We start from the raw sequence: 25,840 nt of genomic DNA, 5'->3' as shown, positions 1-25,840 counted from the left end.
TTGTCACTTGTATAGTGAGCTTGTATTTGCACGCGAGTTAGTTAACTATATATTGGTAGCTGGCGAGGTTTCAATTTCTCCACCCATGCATGCATGTTACCCGACTTGGAGTCAAACTTGTCAGTAGTGCTTGCCAAAAATTAGTGTGATAAGCCGGCCCCGGCCATGCATGCATGGGATTCAAAAGAGATGCATGTCAGGGGCGGGGTAACATGTTACCTGGTCTGCCTTGAGTGTTGTGTCAACCAGCGTCTATCAATCCGCCCCAGTTATACACACATGACACATGTCTCCTGATCCTGTGTACGTTCTCACTAGCTAACTGTAGGCACCGCAGTACCACTGGTGTGTGAGGCAACTGCACACTGTTGACCATGTGAGTAGTAGCTGCGGCCGGGAGGGGCCATGCGATCGATAGCCGCCTGCAGTACGCGCGCCCGACGACAGCCACAAGAACGAACGCGTACTGCCAACGGAACATGTCCCGATCGATCATCACGACGGCGTGCATGCGAGTTAACGCAAGCGCCGTACGTGCGTGACACTCGATCCGGCAGAATTCCTGTCGTCTGCAGCCTACTACTAGCTTTTAATTTGCGCAAAAGTCTCATCAGCGCCATGCGCCAGCTCTCGAAAAGGCGCGGCAGCAGCATCGTCATCAGTCACGTTCCAACAACCAGGAGACCGCACGTACGAGAGGCTAAGCAAGGCGAAACAGTCCCTCTCTCATGCATGCGCCGTACAAACAAGAGACACCAGAGCTCTCTCGTCATCGTCACTCGCCGCCGCTCGTGACCCGGCCCCTGCTTGTTCGGACCGGAGTGCGCGGGGGCTCAGGGCTCTAGCTAGCTAGCTAAAGCAGTAAAGCTTAGCCGCTTAATTGGGTCACAGTCACACCCACACCCGTTAAGTCCGCGGAGGCGGAGCTTTTCGACGACCAGACCATGGTATGGCATGCAGAGCTCCTGAAAAGCTGAGGCGGATGTCATGCTTTTGGGGCGTCGCTCGGCAGATACCAATGATAGGGCCACACGGCCCGGCCGCGGCAGGGGCGGGCAGTCGGGATGAGATCGCGAGCGCCCGCTCCGGAAAGCGGCGGCAGCACCACCTCATTCCTTTTGCTTTGCCGCGCGCCCGGGGTGTTCGATCGGGTCGGGGGGAAGGGGAAGCCGTGCCGTTTGAATAATGGCGGGGCGCCGCACCACCGGCCGGCCGCTCGTTCGTCGGCCATATGCATAGCCCATGGCGCCGTCGCTCCTAGGTTGCTCCATCGGCATGCATGCAGTCCGGTCGCGGGCGCCTGCGTCGGTCGTGGCGCCGGCCGTGCCGGCTTTACGGCCTTTGGGCGTTCCCGAGCGCGTCGTGCACGGAAAATCCGTGCTGCGTGGGAGCCAATTCCCGAGAAATAGGCGCGGGCGGGCGGCCGGGTCGCATGCATCGTCGCGGTCGCGGGATCTTGATCTGGGCCCTTCGGCTAGCCGGAGGATCGATCGCCCCGGCCGGCCTCAGGCCTCAGCGTGTGGTCCAGCTCCAAAGACGTCGTCGTCGTCGTGATTGTTGCTAATGTGCCGGCGAGCCGAGGATTATATTACATACTAACTCGATCGCGCGCAATCCTGTCTCGCGTGACGAACGGATTTCGATTGGGTGTGGACGCGACGGGGGCCATGATTGGTTTCTCCTCCGGTCTGGATCGGGCTCGCCGAATCGTTTACGTGTGCGTCTTTTCGTGGCAAAAGTGATTGACGTGCATGCATGGAGAGACCCTTTTTATCATGCACAGGTGTGCGTGTGTTCAAGGCTCGTGCCCGTGCATGCGGGCATGACGAACCGGCTCATCCGGGTAAAGCTGTTTTAATTTGGGGGGGGGGGGGGGGGGGGGGGGGATAAACAACTATCATGGTCATGGTTTTGGATGATTTGTCAGGCTAGTTTCGATTTCACTTTCCATACAAGTTTTATGATCGTTAATTAAGCTGGTGTGATATAAGTATCAGTAAAGACAGATAATATAAAAAGCTTCATCGATGAAATATACTATGTTTTATGACGACGACGGAACTTTATGTGTGTACCATTTTCAACACAGGAGAGAGTGCCCGAGACAGATGTGTGTTAGTTGCTTGATTAGCTACGACTACTTTGTCTCCGACAGGGCATCATCAAAAAGTAAAGCAGATTGGAATTTGTGGAGCTTAAATGCACGGGCTTATAGTAGTAAGTATGGATCATTATGGCTGCCTCATGTGGGTGGGATATATATACCCTGAGAGATCATAATAATAAGATCCATGCATGCATCCGGTGGCAATAATAATTACTTCTCAATTCCTGCCCCACAGCCCCAGTAGATTTCGCAAGCGTAAGGAAGTCCTGGAATATATACGTACGCCTGCGTTAACCTGGTCAGGACAATCAGTTCTGGGTCAATATGTACAGTCAAATCTTTCAAAAAAATATGTACAGTCAATACAGTCAGATGAATATGGTCAATGCAAATGAAAATGAGTAGTAAACAACAAGTAGTGGCCTAGACAATGCGCATGGCGGAAGGCCTGTTGTCCCGACGTGTTCGTCCAAAAACAGATTCGGCCTCCTCACTTCGATCACTCGCGATTCTTTTATCCCCGCGCGCACAACAACCTGGGATCTGGTCTAAGCATTCTGAGAGAGGTCTTGCACTGCGTCCCCATGTCCGTTCTCCCTTGTCCTCCACAAAACCCACCAACGATTCTCGATCACGACGAAGTGATGGACGCACCACGCCACCGGGCCATCTATACTCTGCACGCGCGCCCAGCTCCGATCGATCAACTGGACGCCCTAATTTTCTGAGCTCCAGTGACCAACGATTTGGGTTTGGCTGACCAATAAATCAGGAGCTATAGCTAGTTGGGCGGCACGGCGATGCAGTTCGACGACCGATACGGCGACGCCCTTTGACTTCAGAATATGGCTTGGCACGGCTGGTATGGACTGTTCTCTCTGACCGTGAGCGCCGGTAATTCCCAATGCAGGGTGGCCAGACGGATAGCGATATGCTCGGCGCCGCTCCCAACTAATAAGCTACTATGTCATTTCATGCAATCAGGCACATGCGTGGCGTTCGTCAAGGGATCCACTATCGTCGTTCCTGTTTATTTTAGCTATAGACCCGCTACAAAGGATGATTGAGATGGCGGCAGATGTTGGGCTTCTGGGGCGGGTTCTGCCACGAGCGGCAAAGCTTCGCTGTTCTCTTTATGCTGACGATGCTGGAGTGTTTGTTAAAGCTGATAAAGATGATTTGAAAGTTCTGAAAAAGATTCTGGAAGTTTTTGAAGGATGTTCAGGGCTGAAGATCAATTTTGATAAAACTGAAATTTCCCTAATTCGTTACTCGAGTCTCTCTGGTCAGAACTGATGGAGGTGTTTCCTGGCAAATAATCAAAATTACCGCGGAAGTATCTTGGTCTGCCGCTTCATTTCAGGACTGTTAGGAGAGTGGATTTTCAACCTTTAATTGATAAAATTACTAATAGGCTAGCAGGATGGAAAGACAGGTTGCTCTCTAAGGCAGGTAGGGAAACTTTGGTTAAAGCGGTGCTATCTGCTCAGCCTATTTATCATCTGACGATCTTTCCGGCGCAGAAGTGGCTTCTTAAAAGAATTGACAAATTAAGAAGAAGCTTTCTTTGGAAAGGGAATAGTCCAGAATTTTGCAGTGGGGGTCATTGCTTGATTAACTGGCCCACAACTTGTCTGCCAAAGAATAGGGGGGGTCTAGGAGTTCTGGACCTTGAGCGTTTTGCGAGAGCGCTAAGACTGAGATGGTTGTGGCTACAGTGGACGGTTCAAGAAAAGGCATGGGCTGGCATGCCATTACCATGCGACAAAGTGGATGTGGATCTCTCAACGCTTCAACAATTGTGACTATTGGGAATGGGAAGATGGCAGATTTTTGGGGTTCCAGTTGGATTGAAGGGCAGGCTCCAAAGAATTTGGCACCAAATCTATACAAGAAAGCAAGAAGGAAAAACATCACAGTGTTCAAGGCTCTTCGAAATAATTACTGGATACAGTTCTGCGCGCCGTTCACTCGGGAGGAGGAAGTGAGAGAATTCGTCTCACTTTGGCATTCAATCAGCAGCACTCACAGCCTCAATGATCTAGACGACACCATTTCTTGGAGATGGTCGGCAGATGGGAAATACAGTTCAAGTAGTGCTTACAAAATTCAGTTCTCAACAAATTTCTGTAAAATTAAATTCAATCCCATTTGGAAAGCAAAAATAGAACCTAAGTGTCGTTTCTTTGTTTGGACTTTGTTGCACAACAAAATCTTAACTGCTGACAATTTGCAAAAAAGGGGATGACCCTGCAATCTTAATTATTCTCTTTGTACCCTGTCTTTGGAGACAGTGTCGCATCTTTGTAAGGATTGTCCTTTCGCTGCGGAAGTGTGGAGCATGATTTTGTCTTGGGCTAATCTTCGGTTCCTTGTTGGTATTTCAAAGACGGGAACACTTAGCGAATGGTGGTTCATGCTGAGGTTGCTCTGTAGCAAACATTCAAGAAAAAGTTTCGATGACCTTCTATTTCATTTCTGGTGGAGCTTATGGTTGGAGAGAAACAACAGAATTTTCAAAGGTCAACAGAGAATGCCAGAACAAGTGGTGCAGATGGTGAAAGATCTTGTGGGTAGAGGTCTGACCTGCTAGTAGTGTCTACGGGCCTGTCCAGAGGATTAGATTTTTTTCAGTGGTGCTAGCTAGGTATTGCTTGTCTAGTGGTTTTGGTGTTGGCGCCATTTCTGGTGCCAGTTATTGTACAGTGTTTTCTCCTTTTATCTAATATATTGGAAGGCAATTCTTTTGCCTTTTCCCTTTAAAAAAACTATGTCATTTCATTGATAATACATATAAATTTTGTCATATGTCGAATTTTAAATTTTGAGTACCAATATATGTACATCTCATCTTATCTTACCTTACACTATAAAAGAGCATGTTTTTTCAATGGTCAACTCTCTTCGTGCATAATACCCGTTTCCATCATCTGTAACATATAAGACATAATATTTTAGAGGATTTTTTTCAGTGAGTTTTTACCTCTGCAATGTTCGTCTAATATAGATATCGTTTTATCTTACCCTTCTATCATCCCGATAAAGTAAAAAAATATATCTAGCGTACTATTGTCAATCCTTAACACGATGTATGTGTTTATTCTCAAGATTAGCAAGAACAACAACAAACACAGCTTCACAAGAAAAATGTCTAACATGGTACAGAAACAGATGCCGGCTATAGTTGAAATCAGAATACATGGTTCATGGCAACGGAACAGGCGTCTTCCAGCTGTGGAACTCAATCAGATCTCTATTCACAATTGTTCTGTTGTGCAGCCAGAACGTTTCCGGCGATTGATGGAACCGCCGCACTTTCTTCTGCAGCTCCGTCAGGATACCGCTCATGGCAGAGCACGGCTCAGTATCAGCTGCATACACCCACAAGCATCTCATCTCACGCCCATGACCAATCATTTCCTCGATCCTTTCATCTGCAACACCAACAGACGTCAACTTCCCTTTGATCAGGCGCAGCCCTAACATATATTTACAACTACAATTGAGAAGTACTCCTCCATTCCATTCCAAATTATAGGTTGTTTTGATAAATACTCTCCGGTCCGGTTTATAAGACACAGCTCGATATGGCATTGACCATTCATTTATTTTGTATTATACATTTATGACTAAAAAAACTCGGCAGGTAGGGAAAAAACCGCCCCCGCAGAATTATATTAAGAAGCTCAATGGGAGCCCCAACCGAGAAAGGTTACGAAAGCTGGCCCCCCGTGCAGCATGAGGGTCTGCCCCCTATAAGCTAGATCTAAACTAGTGCTTTGAGCTCTCCTAGCCCCTGCATGAGGATCCATCCCTCATAGGTTAGTCCATCTCGTGTGCACACAACTAGGAGAACCAGCGAGTGACTTTTTTTAACCTCCGCCTAAAATTCGCTCCCACTAGGATTCAATATGACTATAAACTTGTGGTTATTGAATAACACATTTAGTTATAAATCTAACCATATTAAGTTTATATTACAATAATAAAAATTTGTAGGCCAAATTATTGGTTGAAGATCATAAAATTTGAGACTTCATGTGTATGCGGTTGTGCGCCTTATATTTATGACTATAGACCTATGATTATGATTATTGGAAGAAATAGTTTTACTATGTATCTAGTCACATTTTATATCTAAGTGCATAACCAAAAAAATGTATAACTAGAAAAGCTAAAATGACTTGAGTTTGGAACAAGTACCATGCAATACCTGATATTGATTCAAGGTACTCAAGGAGTTCAGGTCCAATCCTGGACGACGGCCACTTTATCGAGATTTCACTGTAGTCGATCACATTCTGGAAAGGAAGCTCAACTTCATCTGACAAAATCACTGGCACACATTCCTATCATCAAGATTCTCACAAGTTCGTCATCACCATGCTACAAAACATCTCTTAGCAGGAGAAACAGTATAGCTCACCACAAAGAAGGACTCGTAGAACCGAAGTGTCCAAGATGACTCTCCACGTGGAGCCAAGCAGAACTTTGCATTTCTCAGGTGCTTGAAGTACTCGATCCTTCCCAATTTGTTGGGGCCAGATAACTTGAGTTCTGGAGATTCCAGCTATTCACAAAACCAAAGTTGTGGTACATGCGATCAGAGATTTAAACAAAAAGGATGTGTCCAGAGTAGTGTCCAACAAGGGCAGCCTAAAAAACGATTAAAGTGCAATCATGATTAATTTGAGGTAGACAACTAAAGAAGGCTGTTTAATGCCAACTTCTATGCATTGCAATGTGTCTATACCTTGATAATCTATACCACTATATAATCTAGCAGCTTGAACTACAAAACTCACCCAACCAAATTCCTCCACACCCATAACCTTCACTAAATCCACCAAACAAATTGCACCTAGACTTAACATACCATCAAAACCAATGGTTCAGTTCGCTGGATAACCTTCTCTCTCTTACTCAAATCCAATGAACATTATTATTTGGATTATCCCTCCTTTCTCTCCCTCCCCCTTCCTAGAAACCCCGAGCCACCGCCAACCCCTCCCCCTCACTCGCCCCTCCACGGGATCGTAGCGTTAGCACGGGCTATATACTAGTTGACTTATGAATTATCACTTTTCGTCCGTTAATATTGAATGAAATCATAAAAATGATTAGAATAACCTTACTCCCTTCTTTTTTCCTCGAACACGCAAGAGTTGTTCATCATTTCAGTAAAAGAAGAAGATAGTATAGCCAAGGTTATGAAAACCCCCCACTCTAAAACATAACCATACTAGGTTTGGGGATCACTCAGGGACCCCTTACACAGGTCCTCAAGCCCTACGGCTCCAGCATCACACCATAAAACACACTCATGAATTATGGCTAGAAAAATAGTACCAAACATTGTGTCGAACCCATTGCTTACTCCCTTCATTTCAAATTATAATATGTTTTGCCTTTTAAAGATACATACCTTTTACTATGCACTTAGATATACACTATATCTACATAGTTAAAGCAATGTACCTAGAAAAGTTAAAAGTTCAAAACGACTTATAATTTAGAAAGGAGGGAGTATTTTTTTTATTTTAATACAATTTTAAACTTATTTTGTAAATGAATGGAAGCTAACCTTGTCAGGATACTGCTTTGCAAGCTCCACCAGTTGAAGGCGTCCTGCTTTCCCCTGGGCACGTCCAAGGAAGTTGGCTAAGTACTTCCTTTTTGTTAGCGGGATTGGTTGGACAGCAGGAGCATCAGACTTCACCATAGAATCATCCACGTTCCCAGGTATAATAATATCTTTCCATGTATTAAATGCACTCGTACCACGTTTGTCAGTCCGGTCACCCTGACAAATGAAACACAGGGCCATAGATAGACTTCTTAAATAGACAACAATAAAACAGTGTTAGAGCCACGTCCTAAGATTTGGTTAATTTATACACTACAGCACCTTTCTTTTGTGGAAAAAATGTAGCACATGTTAATAGCTCACAAACAGCACATACCTCTGGAGTAAGGATAATAGATCGATTCAGAAATATTGCCCATGAACGAAACAGATGAGCGCCTGCACCACTACATATGGCAGAAAAGGCATAGTTTTCTCAGGTAAATAAAGGGTCCCCAAAGATATATTGCTCACAAATGAAGAAAACTGTTCACCATATAGTAGTTACGAGATGTACCTTGGGAAGACAAAAATGTGGTCGCGCCCACCTGATCTACGGAAATATGGCATCTGACTCAGAACCTAAAGTAAATGAAGGTGAAACAGGGACGAATTTGTTTTCAAGCAAACATGATCCAGGAACATCACGTGGGGGTTACCTTGACATAGGTCTGATTGATTTCTTTGTCACTTAGTGCCCCTGTCATGCGAACACACTTGACATAGCTCGGAACAAAGAAGAGATTTGCGTGATCCTTGTTAAATGTTCTGAACCTTGACTTTAGAAGAAATTGGTGGACCTTGACCTATGGAATGGAAAACCACTGACATGATGTTTATTGTTTCTGTTTTCTGTAAGAGACATTGCGTGCAGGTACCCAGTAAGGAATACACTAGTAATGTCGTTAGTTTGGTAGAGGGAGTAGCTACTGCTATGCTATTATGACAAGATAAACAACTGAAAATTTGGTCTTAGTTGTGTGTTAAATAGATGATTTAAATAGATGCTTTGTACGCAGGATCAAAGAATCAGAGGTCAGAGGAACTTTAAAGAGGATGAAAGGGGGCAAAGCGATGAACCCGGATTGTATCCCAATAGAGGTGTGGAAATGCCTTGGGGATATTGATATCGTTTGGCTAACCAAGTTGTTCAACCATATTTTTCGATCAAACAGGATGCCCGATGAGTGGAGGAGGAGTACATTAGTACCAATCTTCAAGAACAATGGAGATATTCAAAGTTGTACCAACTATCGAGGGATTAAGCTCATGAGCCACACTATGAAGCTATGTGAGAGAGTTATTAAGCATCGCCTAAGAGGAATAACGCATATCACCATGAACCAATTTGGATTCATGCCTGGAAGGTCAACCATGGAAGCAATTTTCTTAATAAGGCAGGTCATAGAGCGATATAAGGAGCAGAAGAAGGACATGCACATGGTTTTTATCGACTTGTAAAAGGCCTATGATAAAATACCTAGAAATTTCATGTGATGAGCATTGGATAAGCATAAAGTTCCAACAAAGTATGTTACATTCATCAAGGACATGTATGACAAGGTTGTGACTAGCGTCCGAACAACTGATGGTGATACAAATGTTTTCCCAATTAACATAGGACTACATCAAGGTTCAGCTTTGAGCCCTTATCTATTTGCCTTAGTGATAGATGAGGTCACGAGGGATATACAAGGAGATATCCCTTGGTGTATACTTTTCGTTGACGATGTAGTTCTAGTAGATGAAAGCTGGCAAGGAGTAAATACAAAGCTAGAGTTATGGGTCAAAAGAATTTAGAATTAGCAGGACCAAAACCGAGTATATGAGATGTGACATTGGTACTACAATTAGTGATGAAGGAGATGTAAGTTTGGGAGGGCAGGTAGTACCAAAGGACACCTTCCGTTATTGGGATCGATGCTACAGAGAGATGGTGATATTCATGAAAATGTTAGCCATAGAATCAAAGCGGGATGGATGAAATGGCGTAAAGCATCGGGAGTCCTATGTGACAAGAGAGTGCCACATAAGTTGAAAGACAAGTTCTACAGGACAACGATTAGGCCTGCTATGTTATATGGGGCTGAGTGTTGGCCTACTAAGAGTCGACATATCCAACAACTAAGTGTCGCAAAGATGCGTATGTTGTGTTGGATATGTGGGCACACAAGATTGGACCGAGTGAGAAATGATGACATACGCGATCGGCTAGGAGTAGCGCCAATTAAAAAAAGCTTATTTAACACCGGCTGAGATGGTTTGGCCATGTCCATCGGAGACCCCCAGAGGCACCGGTGCATAGAGGCATCATAAGACGGGACAATAATGTGAAGAGAGGTAGATGTCGACCAAACTTGATATGGGAGGAGCCAATCAAAAGGGACTTGAAGGAATGGAATATCCCAATAGAGTTATGTTTGGATAGAAGTGCTTGGAAAGAAACTATCCGCGTGCCTGAACCGTGATTAGTCCTTTTTCCTTCTAGTGCTCTCAAAAGCTTTTCCCCTCCTCTATCTCTCTCTTTCTCTTTTTGGTGACATCTTGTTGGGTTTTAACTCTAGCTTACCCCAACTTACTTGGATAAAAGGCTATGTTGAGGTTGAGATTGAGTTGTGTGTTAAGTAACAAAATTTTGAATCAGGAATTTATCGAATTGCACGGTGCAGAGTACGTTGCTTGAAACATTGATTGAGATGGACGGCCTAGAGACACAAGTATGAATGTATGATTGATGTTGTGCAGGTTCAATAGTATACGCCCTCTGAGTCGAATTAGGTTAGGACCAGGGGCAGCAGCTATACTGTAATGTAGGGAGCGGCGTAGCGCAATTGCAACAAACTATTTGTGCGTTGCCTCCTTAGACAAGATCAGCGCCGGTGTTCTGTGACCAAGGGGGAGAGCGATTTAAGAGAAAAGAGGTGGTGGGGTCCAAGGCTTACCTGGGTGCCCCATTGGCCCTTGAGGCATGTGGCGGCGTTGATGGTGCCGTCGCGTCCCCGGAGCAGGGCGCGGAGGCCCTGGATCTCGTCCTCAGCGTAGACGTAGATGCGGAGGTCAGCGGAAGAGAAGGGCCGGCCGGGGTTTATGGGGGCGGAGGAATATGTGTCGAGGAGGAAGCGGTCGAAGAGGCGGGTGAGGAGGAAGGTGGCAGAGACGAGGACCAGAGCGCCCACCTGGTGAGCGCGGCTGCAGGCTTGGTGGTGCCGCATGCTCGCATAGCTCGCCGGAGCCAAAGATGGGATAAAAAGTGAGGGGATCTGGTTCCGAATTTCCGATCATGAGCCCGGCGCGCCGACGATCAGCAGCAGCCAGCAGGTTAGCTTCGGTGAGCGGATCAGCGGACCTTGTTTCAATCTCTCCAGTTGGGCCGGGCCTTCTAGATTTCATCATTCTTTGACTGGGCCTCACCCAGTCGGGGTGGCAACGGCCAACGGGTGTAGCTTGTGCATCTAGAGTAAACTGTTGAGAACTACGTTACCACGGATCACCAGATCCGCTCCCATCCATCCCGTCAGCAGTAGAGGCGCAAGAAGATGTAGAGAACCCGTCTCCCTTCCCATAAGCATGACAGAGGAAACACACGAGACACTGGATATAGGGTTGGGCCTCTGGCCTCTTTCTGATCTATATTCCATACGAGGGGGTACATGTTCTATATATAGAAATGTGATTGCCCTCAGGGGCATATTCGGTATTTGCCCACATAACCCTTTATTAGGGTTTCTCAACACTCCCCCTTGGGCGAATACCGCGACCAACACATGCCTCATTAAAACTCCCAAAAAACCCAGTGGGAAAATATGGAGAAAGAGCGCATGGTGACGCATATTGCATTTGCACTTTGTTGCCTCGTTAAAAACCTCATGTGAGAAACTTCAGGAAAACTCACCAAGGAAAAAGAGTACAACAACTGTCATTAGGACATATTTCGATCTTCTATATCTAGATTCAATTGAATCTTCTATAAAGGCTAACTTTAGAAATGTGCTCCCCCTGATCCTTGCAAAATTGTATCAATAAGGCAAAACATCTTCTTCTGGAAGTATATGCACATAAAGATTTAGCAAACAGATTGCATATCCTTGCAAGGACTATTTCAGGAACTTTACCTCTACTCACTTCTAGTATATACGAGGTAAGTGCACGTATCAATATAAATAAGCCACTTTGATTGATGGTGTTTGATCGACTGGATCTATATATTTGATAGAAAGTTCCATAAAGGTTCACATATTGATCATCAAGCTCACACCTTCAGTGCATAGAATATGACATTTATTGTCTCACGATTGTGATCAATATAAGCATTCGCTCCCCCTGACGATGACATCTGTCAAAGTCGTTATCCCTCATAACTCAAGCATATTCTTCAAGATATATGTCTTATTGTTCATCTGGAATAACGAGAATGGATGAGGTTGGGGTACTATCATTTTCTATCTTACACCACAATTTATACATAGTTGTGCAAAGCAAATAACATGTCCTTCAATAAGACTTAGGGGATAATATAGTTGCAATAATACATATTCTAAATATGACACATCGCTCCAGGCGTTCATCCATTGCAACATCTATGATGGTGTAACAAAAGTCCATCAAAGATCATAATCCATCAGGGATTTTTCATCGATCAGATACATCGTTATAGTCTGTCATTCTGGCACAATGGGGATATTTTGCCAGTAACACCTAAACCTTATAGGTTTCTGCCATCAGGGCTTTAGAGGATACCGTAATTCCACATCTAGTGGAAATTACCATGAGTAAAACTCATGGAATGCACATGTGCTTATTCGGTGAACTTCAAGTCCTTTGGTACCTCATCTTATTCCTTTTCGGGTCTGTATGGGTCTTTATCCCTTTATAGGGATTATCAAACTTTGGTGTTCAACACAGACTTTGTTTCTTCTGGATAGGTTCCATCTGGGAACGATAATCTCAACTAGGAGATATTCTCCCTACATAGGAGAGTGATCATTCATCAGGAATGTATTATTCGGTATGAGATTTATATGTTGCATATTTATAATTCAAGAATATGAGTCCTCCTTGGATCTCATGACGGATCTTCTGAATCTTATTAACTGCATAGTTTAATTCATGCCAGTTGCCAGATTATATCATATAGCGGAACAATGTTTATTCAACACATATGTGGGATGGGTCTCTCACAAGACCACTTGAACCATCGCATTCACCACACATTATTTCAATAGTGCCCATAAATGTCCGAATTTCAAGCTCGCGACTTCCATTTTGCGATTATTGGTTCAGCCTCGATTGCATTTATCATTGACCCGATAAGAGAGCTTCAAGCACTCATGCCTAGGACTTTGTTTTGGATCCCTTTGCAATCTATAGAGGCAAGATAGATGTCGACACATTTGTCTCCCACATTTAATAATGATCTCCGTCATTTCCCAAAACGAAAGATTCATTGTTCCATATTCCCAGCACAATGATATTGCGCGCATTGCTAGGAACTTCATCATCAAGATGAACCTCTTCGTGAGGCAAATCATCAGCAGGGCGAGTTCATCGGAGGAGAGTTATTACAGACCACGTGAATCTGCAATCAGAACATATGCTTTGACTAAGGCCAATAAATCATATTTGCAGGCGTCCCCGAGAATAGATCAAATGCCAATAAGTCAAATGTGGATATGATATTAATCCCGGGTATATCCACATCTACATCAGGTAGAAGCATTCAAACCAATATGGTTACTCCTCAACGATTTCTGGCAAACTCCATATACATAGGAGTACACACCGAACGACATGTTTAGTTTGGCTTTTGTGCGTTTAATAGAATATTGAGGCATTACATTATATGGGCATTCCTCCCCCTAATGCCGAGATGTTCTAAAAGCATACAGATAAAATCCCCAACCACAATCATCCAGTTGTGGCCAATGTATGCTATTGTGGTGATTTATTTGGGAAATCTTACGCACATTACAGATAGGGGTTTTGTGCAGTGAGCTTTGGACTTAGATTAATGTAGTGGCATGAGTACTACATATTTATCCTTTATCGTGAAGGATTAGTCTCAACTTCCAGCAAGACACGCAACAACAAGTTGCTTCATGGTTACAATTCTGCAAACTTATTATTTTTATTACCAAATACAAGTCAATCATTAAGATTTAGACTGATATGCGCAACACTATGTTATCCAGAAGAGTCCTTCAGGGGCTCATGCATACCATTCATCGTTTGGAGCTAGTAGTTGACTTCAGACCAACAAGTAAAATGACCATCAGGGTCTAACGCTCACAAAGACATTCACTGGTTGCATTGTGCTTTGAGGCACATAGGAAAATGTGTGTTTATATTGGTAGTAAAGTGCACGACATCAGGCCAATGCTGCCAAGCAGAGATTTTTATATGCAGAGATGTATAGTCCAGCTCGTTTTATTATTGCCCATTGTTTACCCAATTACTCATACCGATCTGAAATTGGGTATCAATTTATGCAACATTTTTAGGTATTATAATTTTGAGAGAGAATTTATAACAATAGTTAATAATTTGTGATGCTGCCAGCAGGACAAACATTTCTCCTCGTATTATATACCAATTTGTTCTATAAAGCATTATTTCGATCTCTTCGTTGTTCGGCAAAAAGAGAAGCTTTGGAATAGAACAGACAAGGCCAAGAATTCATTTTATCTGGGAAAATCACCATATAACTAGCTTTTGATGAAGCAAATGATGATAACTGCTTGGCAAGAACGAAACAATACTGGTATCCGCCTAGGATCCATCTTCAACACCAGATAGTAGTGCTCTCATAAGAAGAAATCATCAGGAATAGAGAGGATACAATAGGTCTCCACAAGATCTTCATATTTCTATCACAAATTATCATCACTAGTAGTCTAGTGGTCAAGACATATGGCTCTTCTGGCTCCAAGGACCAAGGACATATTAATGTCTAATTTAGCTTCAAGCTTTGTGGTGATGTGGGATTTCATAGTTATTTGTCTACTCTTCTCACTTCTGGTAGATCGGAGGTAGATAATGGTAAGCATGCCAAAGGGTGGAATTCAATGTAGTTCGGCTACATAAACCCCAGGTATGTGTCCATTCAGGACCGACCTTTACCATTTAGTTTACAGTGTATACCAAATTGTCAAAGGACTATCCCGAGTCAATTCAGTGACTATAAGTATTTACAATTCCGAGAGATGTATGCGACACAAGCATAGAGGTCCTAGATAGAACGAGTAAAGTGGTTCGACGGGAACACACTATGGTTTTCACACCAACATAGTGAAAAAAATTCTCAGAATAACCTCTCGGTATACTCTCAACTTCGTGTTGCTGGCGATTACATGTCCTTTTATCTCATAGTTTGCTTCATGTCATTTAGCGACAAAGAGAGCAATGTGCTAACATCTGGTTGAGCAATGTATGGCTGAGATTTATAGTCTTAAATCATTTGGTAAGGCCTTTTGCTTACTAATAGAATCCCAATTTGTTATGTCTTCTATGCCAAAAAGGCTTTCATGCATTATATTATATATCTTCGGGTTACTTCGGGTAAAACTTTATGCATGAGGAGAGAGGAGAGAATTAACTTATCTGTGTTTCATTGTATTTCAATTTAATTTCCCAGATTATTCAAGCACTATAGAGTTTGATATAGTTGTTATGGCCAGTTGGCGATATATAAATATATAATGACACACAACACAATCAAATAAAATATAGGGCCAAACAATTTTTTTTATGAAGGTTGCGCATAATGTGACTTTAGGGCTTGAACGACCCACCACAATCCACGCGAGTACAAGCTCTATCGTATCTGGCGTCAACGCGTGTGTGGCCATCTGGGCTACGACAACGTAGGAAGCCTTCGTAATAAGCGCAACAGGCGCAGTTGTGGCTCAATAGTCGGGGTACATGACAAGTCCATGAAACATGCGCAATAGGCGCAATTATGGCTCGATGATCACGACAGACAAACAATGCCTACAGGGCGTGCGAAAAATGCGTGACTCGATGATGGCGGTCCGACTCAACGAGAGTGGTCCGATTAAGCGAGAGTGCGACATAGCAATCAAATGACGCAGCCAAGTCCGTACGACACAAATATTGCGTCGTGTTGCCAGGGCGCAGCCAGTATTCAGCTAATGCCATAACTTAGTCGATTATCAACGCAGCCTGATCGACGTGTCTGAGTACCCATTATATCATTTAATCGCTCGACGTGAGCCCAAAAGCTCAACGCAACACAAATATTTAGAGCGATTTGAGTATACACAATATAATCTTCACATGCATTTTAATAATTTTCTGCTAATTATTTACTACGGGAAATAATTATTAATGCAGAAAAAAATGAACACCATAATTAATACATAAACATAACACATCAGATGTAAAAGACATTTCTCCATATTTAAGCATGCATTTTCTACTAATTATTTGCAACATGAAATCATTAATTAAGATAGAAATTGCAACATAAAACATGCTTAATTCTATTGTCCTTTTTTCTTTTTCTCTTTTTCTCTCACGTTCTTTCCTGTTTTGCCTTTTTTTTACATGCCGCACAACAAATGGAATGAACGGCATGCACGTGATGGACTGCTGCGCACGATGTGCGGTCTACCATGCAAGCGGATGACCTAGTCAAGGAATTTGTAATACTTATCCATGCAGTCAAATGCTGCCCTGCACGTCGCCACTCACACGGATGACACGGGCCTCGACGGCTTGGCTTGCTGAGCCAACGATTTCGCCGAGGTGCATGGAGATGGAGCTGAGCTGGGTCTTTTTCTGGTACAGACGGTTGACCGCCTACCTCGAGCGCACCACCTTCTTGGTCTGCAGGAACATGGTGGCGGCGCTGCTCTCTGCTTCCTGTTCCTTGTCGCAGTGGTCGCCTCCGCCGAGGGCCACAAGATGGGAAGAAAAAAAATCTGAAGCCCTCTCAGTGCGGCAGGAACTAACGGCGGCGGTGCTCCAAGTCGCACCGGAAGAAGTCGTGTCTATTTTCTACAACAAGTGTTGCGCCAAGTGCCTACAGGACCTCCTGGCCGCGGACCCGGTGACGTCGCTGTGGAGCCTTGGCTCGAGCGCGCATTTGAAGCACCGACGGGGTATAATTACAGAAACTGCGCCGGCGTCGCCGTCTAACAGGCCGGGGCAAGTGCGAACACCACCACGCGTCACTCATCATATCAGCGTCGGTGGAGAGCAAGTCGTCGACCACGTTGGATCTCTTCCCCGCGAACAGCAGATTGGTTAGAAATTTCATACCGTTCGATTGCGTAGAGAAATCGAAGACTGTCGCGTAGGACAGTTCGGCTAGGCCGGAGTACCTGCCGGCTTGACGGAGAGTTGATGCAGATCTGATCTCGCAGCAACGTCGAGGTAGAGCGTGCTGATAACGTGTTGAGAACTACGTTACCACGGATCATCAGATCCGCTCCCTTCCATCCCGTCAGCAGTAGAGGCGCAAGAAGATGTAGAGAACCCGTCTCCCTTCCCATAAGCATGACAGAGGAAACACACGAGACACTGGATATAGGGTTGGGCCTCTGGCCTCTTTCTGATCTATATTCCATATGAGGGGGTACATGTTCTATATATAGAAACGTGATTGCCCTCAGGGGCATATTCGGTATTTGCCCACATAACCTTTCATTAGGGTTTCTCAACATAAACATCTGATTTTTTTAATGAAAATCTGGAAAAGTTTATCTGATCTCACTTAACCATCGCAAAATTTTAATTTGCCTATCTTACAAATCGTACCTTTCACTTTTGAAACCGTTCGATTTACCTTGATTGACGGTTATCATAGAGGACACCTTCTCGTGGCTTTTGCATTGAAAAAATGCTCAAAATATATGACAAAACATGAGAGACATACGACACTTGTAGGTTGGGTAAAAAAATAGGCTGAAAGTGATCCTAGTGTATCTTGTGGTTGTGGATAATCCGTGGTTGGACAGCTTTTGTGTCTCTGTCCAATACGTGTCAAATTTTGAATAATCCACCTATTTGTGTGGATTAGTAGCTGTCGTAGTTACGACACAAGATACTTGAATGGAGTAACCAAGAAATTACAGGGTATAAACAGAGTGCACTATGCCAATCAGGTCACAACTACAAGCTTAACCGCACACTAGATTTATAGAGGTTCATGCCGCTGGAAATATAATACCCTGCGTCCTCTTTTTGGCGATCGGGTTTCTAAAACTTCGGAGTTTAGACTGTTACAATGCTCAGTTGTGAGGTTGATGGTTTGCTCATGAGAAACTGGGAACTTCGACAAGCTAACTCTACTCTAGCCTTAGGTATAGATCTTGCTTTGAAGTATCTTCTCTAAAGATTGGCTATGTGCATGAATAAATGTGTGCTCTAACATCTCTTTTATAGTTCAAGGGGTGGACGCATTACATACATATTTCTCTATGAGCTTGACCCAACTACTCTGCTTATGCTAGCAGACATGTCTGATGCATTTTCGGAGATGGGTCTTCTGACATCATACTGGTCTATCACTTCTTATTTAATGTTCTTCATACTTTTCTCCATATCATTTTGTTCGAGTTGTTTAGTCTTGTTGATGTAGACTTTCCTTGCATATCGTATTACGCTTGTTCCTATGCCACGAAGCATTATACTATATTTGTGCATAATGCTATGGGTATCGTGTTGTGCAGGTGGTGGAGTATGTGTATTGATGTATTTAATGTGGCCTCCTGTGGCCATCCCTAGCACTATCGAGACCATACCCCTTCCTCGATTGGTGCACTTTGTCATGGGCTTCTCTGTTATGACCATGTTGCTTATACTTGTGCCTTTCCTTTTTCTTTTCAGACCAATCTTGTGTTATTCGCATATTACTAAGGCCATGCAATCTTAGTGTACCTACTCCTAGTGCTCTCAATTGCATTGTTGTCTTAGGAGCATCCCTACACGCCCTCACACATCATCTACATCATATGTTACACCTTATATACATTGTATCATATACCTAGCTGACCTAGTATTGTATTTCTACACATCTTCATGCCACACTTAAGGTGGAGTACATGTTTTGGCTTCATATGGTTCACAATGGGGCCCAATATCCATATGATCCTCATGGCCCTAGATATACAGTCATGTTTGCCATGTATGAAGTCCTTAAGGATTATCTTTGCTAAGCATTCTGACATGTGCGGACCCTTGGGTCCTCACGAATAGGGGCCATAAACCCTAATGATCGACGCTTCAGAATGTGAGGGCCTCTCGGGTCATTTCGGTTAGACGCCCTAGGTCATGTGGGTCCTAGGGAATTGATGGTAAGGTGTCTTGGGACGTGTGGGGCCCTAGCGGCCCTATCTTATCTACAACCATGGTTTTGACTATCTCACAAAAGGGTTATACAACCTAGGTTCCAAACCTATCCACTAGTCTATAACTAATCTAGGAAGGTAAAGCACATAACCAAGGTAACACAATATAAATTTAGGAAACTGAAATGTGATAGAAATGTAAACTCCTATGGATGTGCTAGTATTTTTATAGAGATACACAAGCTACCTCCTAATCCACGTTGGAGACCCACACAAGAAAATGCCCATATGAGGGCTGAGCTTTCGGTCAGATAATTATGTGGATAGCCCTAGTGAAAGTCGCCTAGAGGGGGGTGAATAACGAAACCTAAAAATTATAAACTTTGAATATGCACTTCACCCGGGGTTAGGATTAGAAACAAATAATAATGAATACGGAGTGTGGAAGAGAGTTCTTCTTGCTATGAGTTGCTTAATCAATGCGGATAACTTTGGGAGCTAACTCAAATGATTGTGAGCAAGAGAACTTTTAGAGAGAGGGAAGAAACAAATCGAATGGTGAAGATCAACACAAATGAACACAATGATTTGTTTCCCGAGGTTCGGTTCCAAGTAACCTACTCTCCGTTGAGGAGGCCACAAAGGTCGGGTCTATTTTAACTCTTTCCCTCTCTCAATCGGTCACTTAGACTGGTGAAGTGCTTCTTCTTAATCTCAAGTGTCACAAAGACCCGCAAGGATCACCACACACTTAGGTGTCTCTTGCTAGCTTTACAAATCACTTAGAGAGTTTAGATGGAGATGAAGAAAGCACAACCAAGCAACAAGAGCAACAAATGGAACACAAATCTCACTCTCTTAAGTCACTAATCACTAATGATCACTAGTCTTAATTGTGGGACTTGGAGAGGATTGGAAGTTTTGAATGTGTCTTTGGAATGTATTCTTTTCTCTTGTATTGAGTGTGGAGAGTGGAAAGCTTGAATGCACTGAATGATAGTGGTTGGGGGTATTTATAGCCCAACCACTATTCTAGTCGTTGGCTTGGCTTTCTGTCGACGGACGCACCAAACAGTCCGGTGCGCACCGGACACTGCACTGTTCATTGTCTGGTGCCTGCCACGTCAGTGACCGTTGGGGTTTGGGGCAGTTGATCGTTGAATTCGCCTATCCTTATGGCGCACCGAACAGTCCGGTGCGACCTAACATCGCTGACTTTTTCTGACCTTCTGACGCTTCAGACTGCAGTGGCAGTCGACCATTGCTCGTGGGCTCACAGGACAGTCCGATGAATTTTAGCCTAGATGCGCATTTTTGTCACTATGATCACTATTATTATTAAATGCACATCCAAAAACTCCAATATGATACACAAGTTATTCATGTGTCATTTGTTAATTATTCACTTTAGGATGTGGGTGTTACCATGTACTAATAAATAGTAGTCACACAAATATGGAGATCAACTCTATTCTCATTATTTGCAATTTGGGTGTTACACGAACATACACACAAAATGTCTCGTGTGAATGGAGTCACTGATGCCTTGAGCATCGGTCTCTCTGCAGGGTACACTCTGTTCTTAGTATTTGTGCATATTTTATTGTTGTTTACTGCTTATGTGAGTAGTTATACACATATGCACATACATGTCGTCACATACATCACTATGATTTTCTGGATTAAATTAAAACTGAAAATACCTATTTCTCTAACAATATTGAGGTGGATGATAAATTATGTGTTGTTTATCTCCAATTAATCGTTATGCACTAACATTTTAATAAGGAGAGCATAAATCATCAATAGTGCTTCTGCATCTTAATGTATCTTACTAGGTGAGTGCCCGTGCGTTGCAATGGAAACATATAATTCCACGATAACTTATATAGAAATATGTGTTATAGTGTTATGAGAAAAAGGTTTTGTAATCCATTTATGATGCAAGCCATACATAAATTTTATCAATCAGCATGGAAGATGCTTCTGATCATGACATTATGACACTCGAGATTGATACCAAGCAACAAGCAAGATGCGCATGTACTCCTGGAAACAGTCATGACGACATGGAACTATTCATCTGTGATAACTCTAGTCAGGTCATTTCCAAAAATGCTGAGAAGATATCTGTCTAATGACACTTTTATGATGATACTTAGGCAATACATACAGTACATCTAGGATGACACTTAGGTCATTTCCCTTGGAAGACATCTAGGCAATACATACTATACATCTAGGATGACACTTTTTACCATCAAATATGTCCATCCAAATACGATACAAGACACACAAAAGGACATCAGAACAGAAGCTAGACCAAACCTAAACAAAAGGAACATGCTTCTACACAAATAAGGACGATGATTCCTGATCCACAGTGTACACGAAACATTTAGAGTTCTTGTTTAGATGAACAAATTAGCACAAGCAGGCCTCACACCACAAACATCAGTCACCGGTGACTGATTTGATGCACCCCCGCAATCTATGTATCATAAAAAGGTAAATAAACCCTTGTATATGAATTCATGGATCAAACAGTATGGATGATTGAATTTATATTTTCATGTCATTTATGCTGTACATGGACTTCTCTGTGTAATTTCATATTTTTCAGTTACATACAACAAGACATGGACACTCGTTGGACAAAATTTCCATTCTCGTTTCTAGATTAGAAAAGCATCCAGCCGATAGGTGCAACACCTCAAGTTCGCCAGGCAGGCAACGTCTCCTGATCAATGTTCTATTCCCACTAAGTAGCATTCTGAAGCATAGAAACTCGATTACTATAACTCGTGATGTCTCCATGATGTGCTATAGTGAAATGTAATTTATGCAAGCAGGCGCTTTGAAGCTGCAACCAACTGTTTAGCTAGGATGAGACGAACCTTGTATCTTCTTCTTAGAAATTCAAGGGACCTCCCCTCTTCTCTCTTCTTGTAAACCAATAACTCCCAATAGTTCTTGCGCCTAAATAAAGAGAAATTGCTTGGTAGACCCAACAAGCTCAACGAAGTTAGTATCGTTTCCCCACAAACACACAAGAGAGCAGAAAAATGTAGAGCAAATGTATTCGAGTAGCTTATGGTATGACCTGTCCCACAGTGATATGAGCTTCGCTATCTGCGACACATCCATATGAACCATCAGCTTGCTTCAGCATGACCTGTCAGGGGCCTTTACAAACAGTAACTCAGTAGCACCTCTGAGAAGATGGCTTTCATGCAAAAGAGTGTTGGCTCTATGGCGTGTGCCAATCCAGCTCTATGACGAATCTACGTCCCTAGAGCCAACTTGTACCGGCAACGAGGCCTTGTTAGGGGGAGGATGAGGCTCATGGCGGTGGCACACGCAGGCACCGCAACAACCTTGTAAGGGGCAGAGGAGGGGATGGCTTCTACATCTAGCTAATATTCCAGAAGGCCAAGTCCTACCGACACCTCAAATATCTTAAAATGAAGAATCTGTCAAAATATGGAATAAACAAGATGTGCATTATGGACCTAGTAACTCAAGCTATGTTTCATCTGGAAGCCAAGTGTTCTTTTCTCTGGTTACATTAAATAACAAAAAAACTGTGTATAGTTATTCAACAACAGTTCTATAGTTGTTAGCACGAGTGCCTAGTAGAAAGATCTCAAAACTAATATGTTGTAGAAACATCTCAAACAAAAATCACATCCCAATTATGTAGACTGAACAACAAATCAGCCTGTGTAGAGATTAAGGCAAGTAGAACTCATAGCCATACCACTAAAATAAAAAACTAAAGTAGACTAGGCTTCTTAAAGTCCAACTATGAGGATGAAAACTCTATGTGGGAAAACCTTTAAATACTCAAGGCTATAAAAAAAGAAGGTGGGAAGGTAAACTTAGTCATGAATTAGTACCCGTGCGTTGTCAGATTGATGAGCCTTAAAGACAGATCGTATGACGAGAAGAGCACGACCTCGTAAGTAGCAGCTTTGTTAGATTGATTGCAGCGGCAACTCTAAATCAGGGACAAGAAGCACTTCCAATCGAGCAAGATATCTGCATGAACAGATAAATCAATATGTAGCTCATCAAAAGACCGTATATGACCTATTTTATGAAATAGGAATGTACCTTCCGTAACAGGAGGAACTCCGCTAATTATAGCAGCGAAATAGTGTCAGTTGCAATAAGTGCAGTCCCTGCAGAATTCAGAAAACAAATTAAGCTTTTACTACAGATCTAAAAGGCAAACAAAGGAACTCTTTACATGGATTTAAAAAAATCCAATACCCAAAAGCAAAGACAGAAATCAGAACATATGGATTGCATATATGGCGCATGCATATCATGTAAATATAGCTATGACTTTATAGTGCGTAGAGGAAAATAGGCATGTAATTACAATTTAAACAACATGAAACAAGACAATATCCATGCAATATCCGTTGGCAGATAGTTTACCTTCTAAGAAAATATAAAAAATAAATACCAAAAGTGGATAGTTTACCGACTGATTAGATAAACAGATAACAATAACTTTTTGACGCCAAGAAATTAAAACAGACGATAATTAGTACGAGCAGGTAAAGACATGTATATGTTTTCATAACACCATTGAGTTGAATAGTTTGTTTCTTTCCAAGAATTAGAACACCTGCAAGAATAAAAAGTTAGCATTGACCATATGGTCTGACCATCTGTGTTCTTACCCAAGCAAACAATATGCAAACATAGGCAGACAGGAAAAACCCTGGAGCGGGACCAACGTCATGGGCAGCATGGGGCCTCGGGGCAGCAACACCAGCTCTCGCGCGCAGTGCGCATACACCACGACCTTGTCGTCCCACCTGCCGCTGTCACCGGTGACATGCGCTATGATGTTGACGTCGTCGGCGCGCACGGTGGCCGTCAGTGCGCCCAGCGATGTGTCGTGGACCCGCGTCCTCTTGGTCGCATCAAACAATATATAAAAAAGGAATGCAAAATACGTTACTATGGAAATATAAAGATTGGGGTCATACTTTGGAGAATAGTGTGTAAAAGTATAGGAAAAGAAAACTCATCTCAAAAGTATGACCCTTAATTGACCGTAAGGAACCAAAAAGAGGACGAATAAACATGAAATGGTACATTTTTACTATAGCAGAAAAGGCAAAATAGAAAGAGTTTTGTTTTCTTTTCATAAAATTTATGCAGAAAGATGAACATCACAGGGAGCTCACATTAGTGTTATTGGTATTAAACTTTAATCAATATAAAAAATTTCTTGCAAACTGAAAAATGAAGAAGCTTGGTCACGTGGAGATAGAGTTTTTCACGGTGGTCTAACTTGGCGTGCGTAAATTAGATTCTGGTAATTTTTAGTTCTTCATCTTCCCCTCAATTCCTCCCAAAGAGCATGTTGTCCGGCATTGATATTGTTGCAAAAGTGCCCCATGAGCCTTGACAAAAAAGAATAATGCGAACAACACTCGACCAGTACAAAAGACCTGCAAAAAATTGCTTAAGAGGAGATAAAATACTAACATCATGGATGACCTAAAGAAATTCATATTTTCTACGTAATTTGACAAGTTCAGAAAATGGAGTGAAATAACCATCCATGCTAAACACTCTGCACTTGATTATAAATAAAAAGAGATTCTATATTGTTAATATAATAAGGCACTTTGTCCCAAATTAAATTTCATTTTAGCTTTTTAATAAATTCATACAATATTAGATGTATGTGTTTTATATACGTTTCTAGATTCATCATTGCCTATTTGAATATAGACATAAAAAATCAAGAGCTATTTGCACAAGTAACAAGTAAATGTAGTAATATTGAATAACAGGATGGAATGAATTCACAGGCTTCCGAGAAAACTCAAAAAATATGCCCGATATTGGGTAGAAGTGGTGTAAATGGAGTAGTTACTAACCACATCCAGGTTTTTCTCATCAACATCTTTTAGTGATTGGATGTATATTTGGTGTATTTTTTTGGCACTTGTATCATGATTTCACACTTCCTCTATGTTTTTGTCATACATTGTCTACCAGGGGGTATGGTCTGCTGCTGAGGCAGAGAGACGACCAGGATCGTCTAGTAAGAAGTCGTATTGCAAATGCAAGTGTAACAATATGTATCTAAACATTAGAAAATTTCTATTTATGTGAATTTTTCCATTGTTGGATTTTGTTCTGTTTTTTGTCATGATACCTATGCATTTTTACCCATCTGAATCTGAAGTTTTTGGAACCATGTATGAGTTCAATTACCTGTGTTTTAAAAAAAATATGACGTTGAGGACAAGGCAATAAGTTCAAAACTCATTAGTTTGCCCTAAACTTAGAAATGGATGGTGTGTCGACTTAGTATTTATCAAACAATGTATCTCAGTCCAATTGCCTTGTGTATTTTTTGGCCTAGTGTTTCTGAAATCATGCATATTTCTGGAATCAAATATTTACTTCCAATGAGGATCGAACAAATGTTCCTGCAAGAGATAACACATCAAACAAATCTTATGCTATGTCTACCGCTAATCTGGAACATTCATTCTCCACGATACAGTTAAGAGAGGTGAGGTATCTTACCAATTTTCTCATTAATGTGATTCAGATGCAGTGAGTGTTTGACAAAGAACCTTTTCGAACAGCCATCAGTCATTCTGAAGCCTTCAGAACACCAGTTTGAGTATGAGGCACGAAATAGCAATCAAAAAATTGCTATTAAAGTCATATTCACTACCGGAATCCAAGGCTTTGCCGAGTGTTGCAATCTTTGCCGAGTGCCTTTTGTCGGGCACTCGGCAAAGAAGGCTTTGC

General features: G+C 42.5%; 1 protein-coding gene across 1 annotated transcript; it reads right to left on the bottom strand.

The window, feature by feature from the left end:
• Nucleotides 1-5,167: 5,167 nt before the first annotated feature.
• Nucleotides 5,168-11,002, bottom strand: LOC100192822 (Exostosin family protein). Its single transcript, NM_001138013.1, has 8 exons — nt 10,676-11,002; nt 8,393-8,539; nt 8,251-8,315; nt 8,071-8,140; nt 7,692-7,910; nt 6,534-6,677; nt 6,321-6,456; nt 5,168-5,541 (listed from the first exon to the last, which is right to left on the bottom strand). Exons 1-8 carry the CDS (start codon nt 10,943-10,945, stop codon nt 5,312-5,314), a joined length of 1,281 nt encoding a protein of 426 aa, NP_001131485.1. The 5' UTR covers nt 10,946-11,002; the 3' UTR covers nt 5,168-5,311.
• Between the last annotated feature and the right edge of the window lie 14,838 nt (nt 11,003-25,840).

The sequence above is a fragment of the Zea mays genome, chromosome 3, assembly GCF_902167145.1.
Source record: "Zea mays cultivar B73 chromosome 3, Zm-B73-REFERENCE-NAM-5.0, whole genome shotgun sequence".
In the NCBI taxonomy this organism is placed as follows: domain Eukaryota; kingdom Viridiplantae; phylum Streptophyta; class Magnoliopsida; order Poales; family Poaceae; genus Zea; species Zea mays.
The sequence above is the reverse complement of the archived record's forward strand: the minus strand, read 5'-3'. Positions and strand labels throughout refer to the sequence as shown.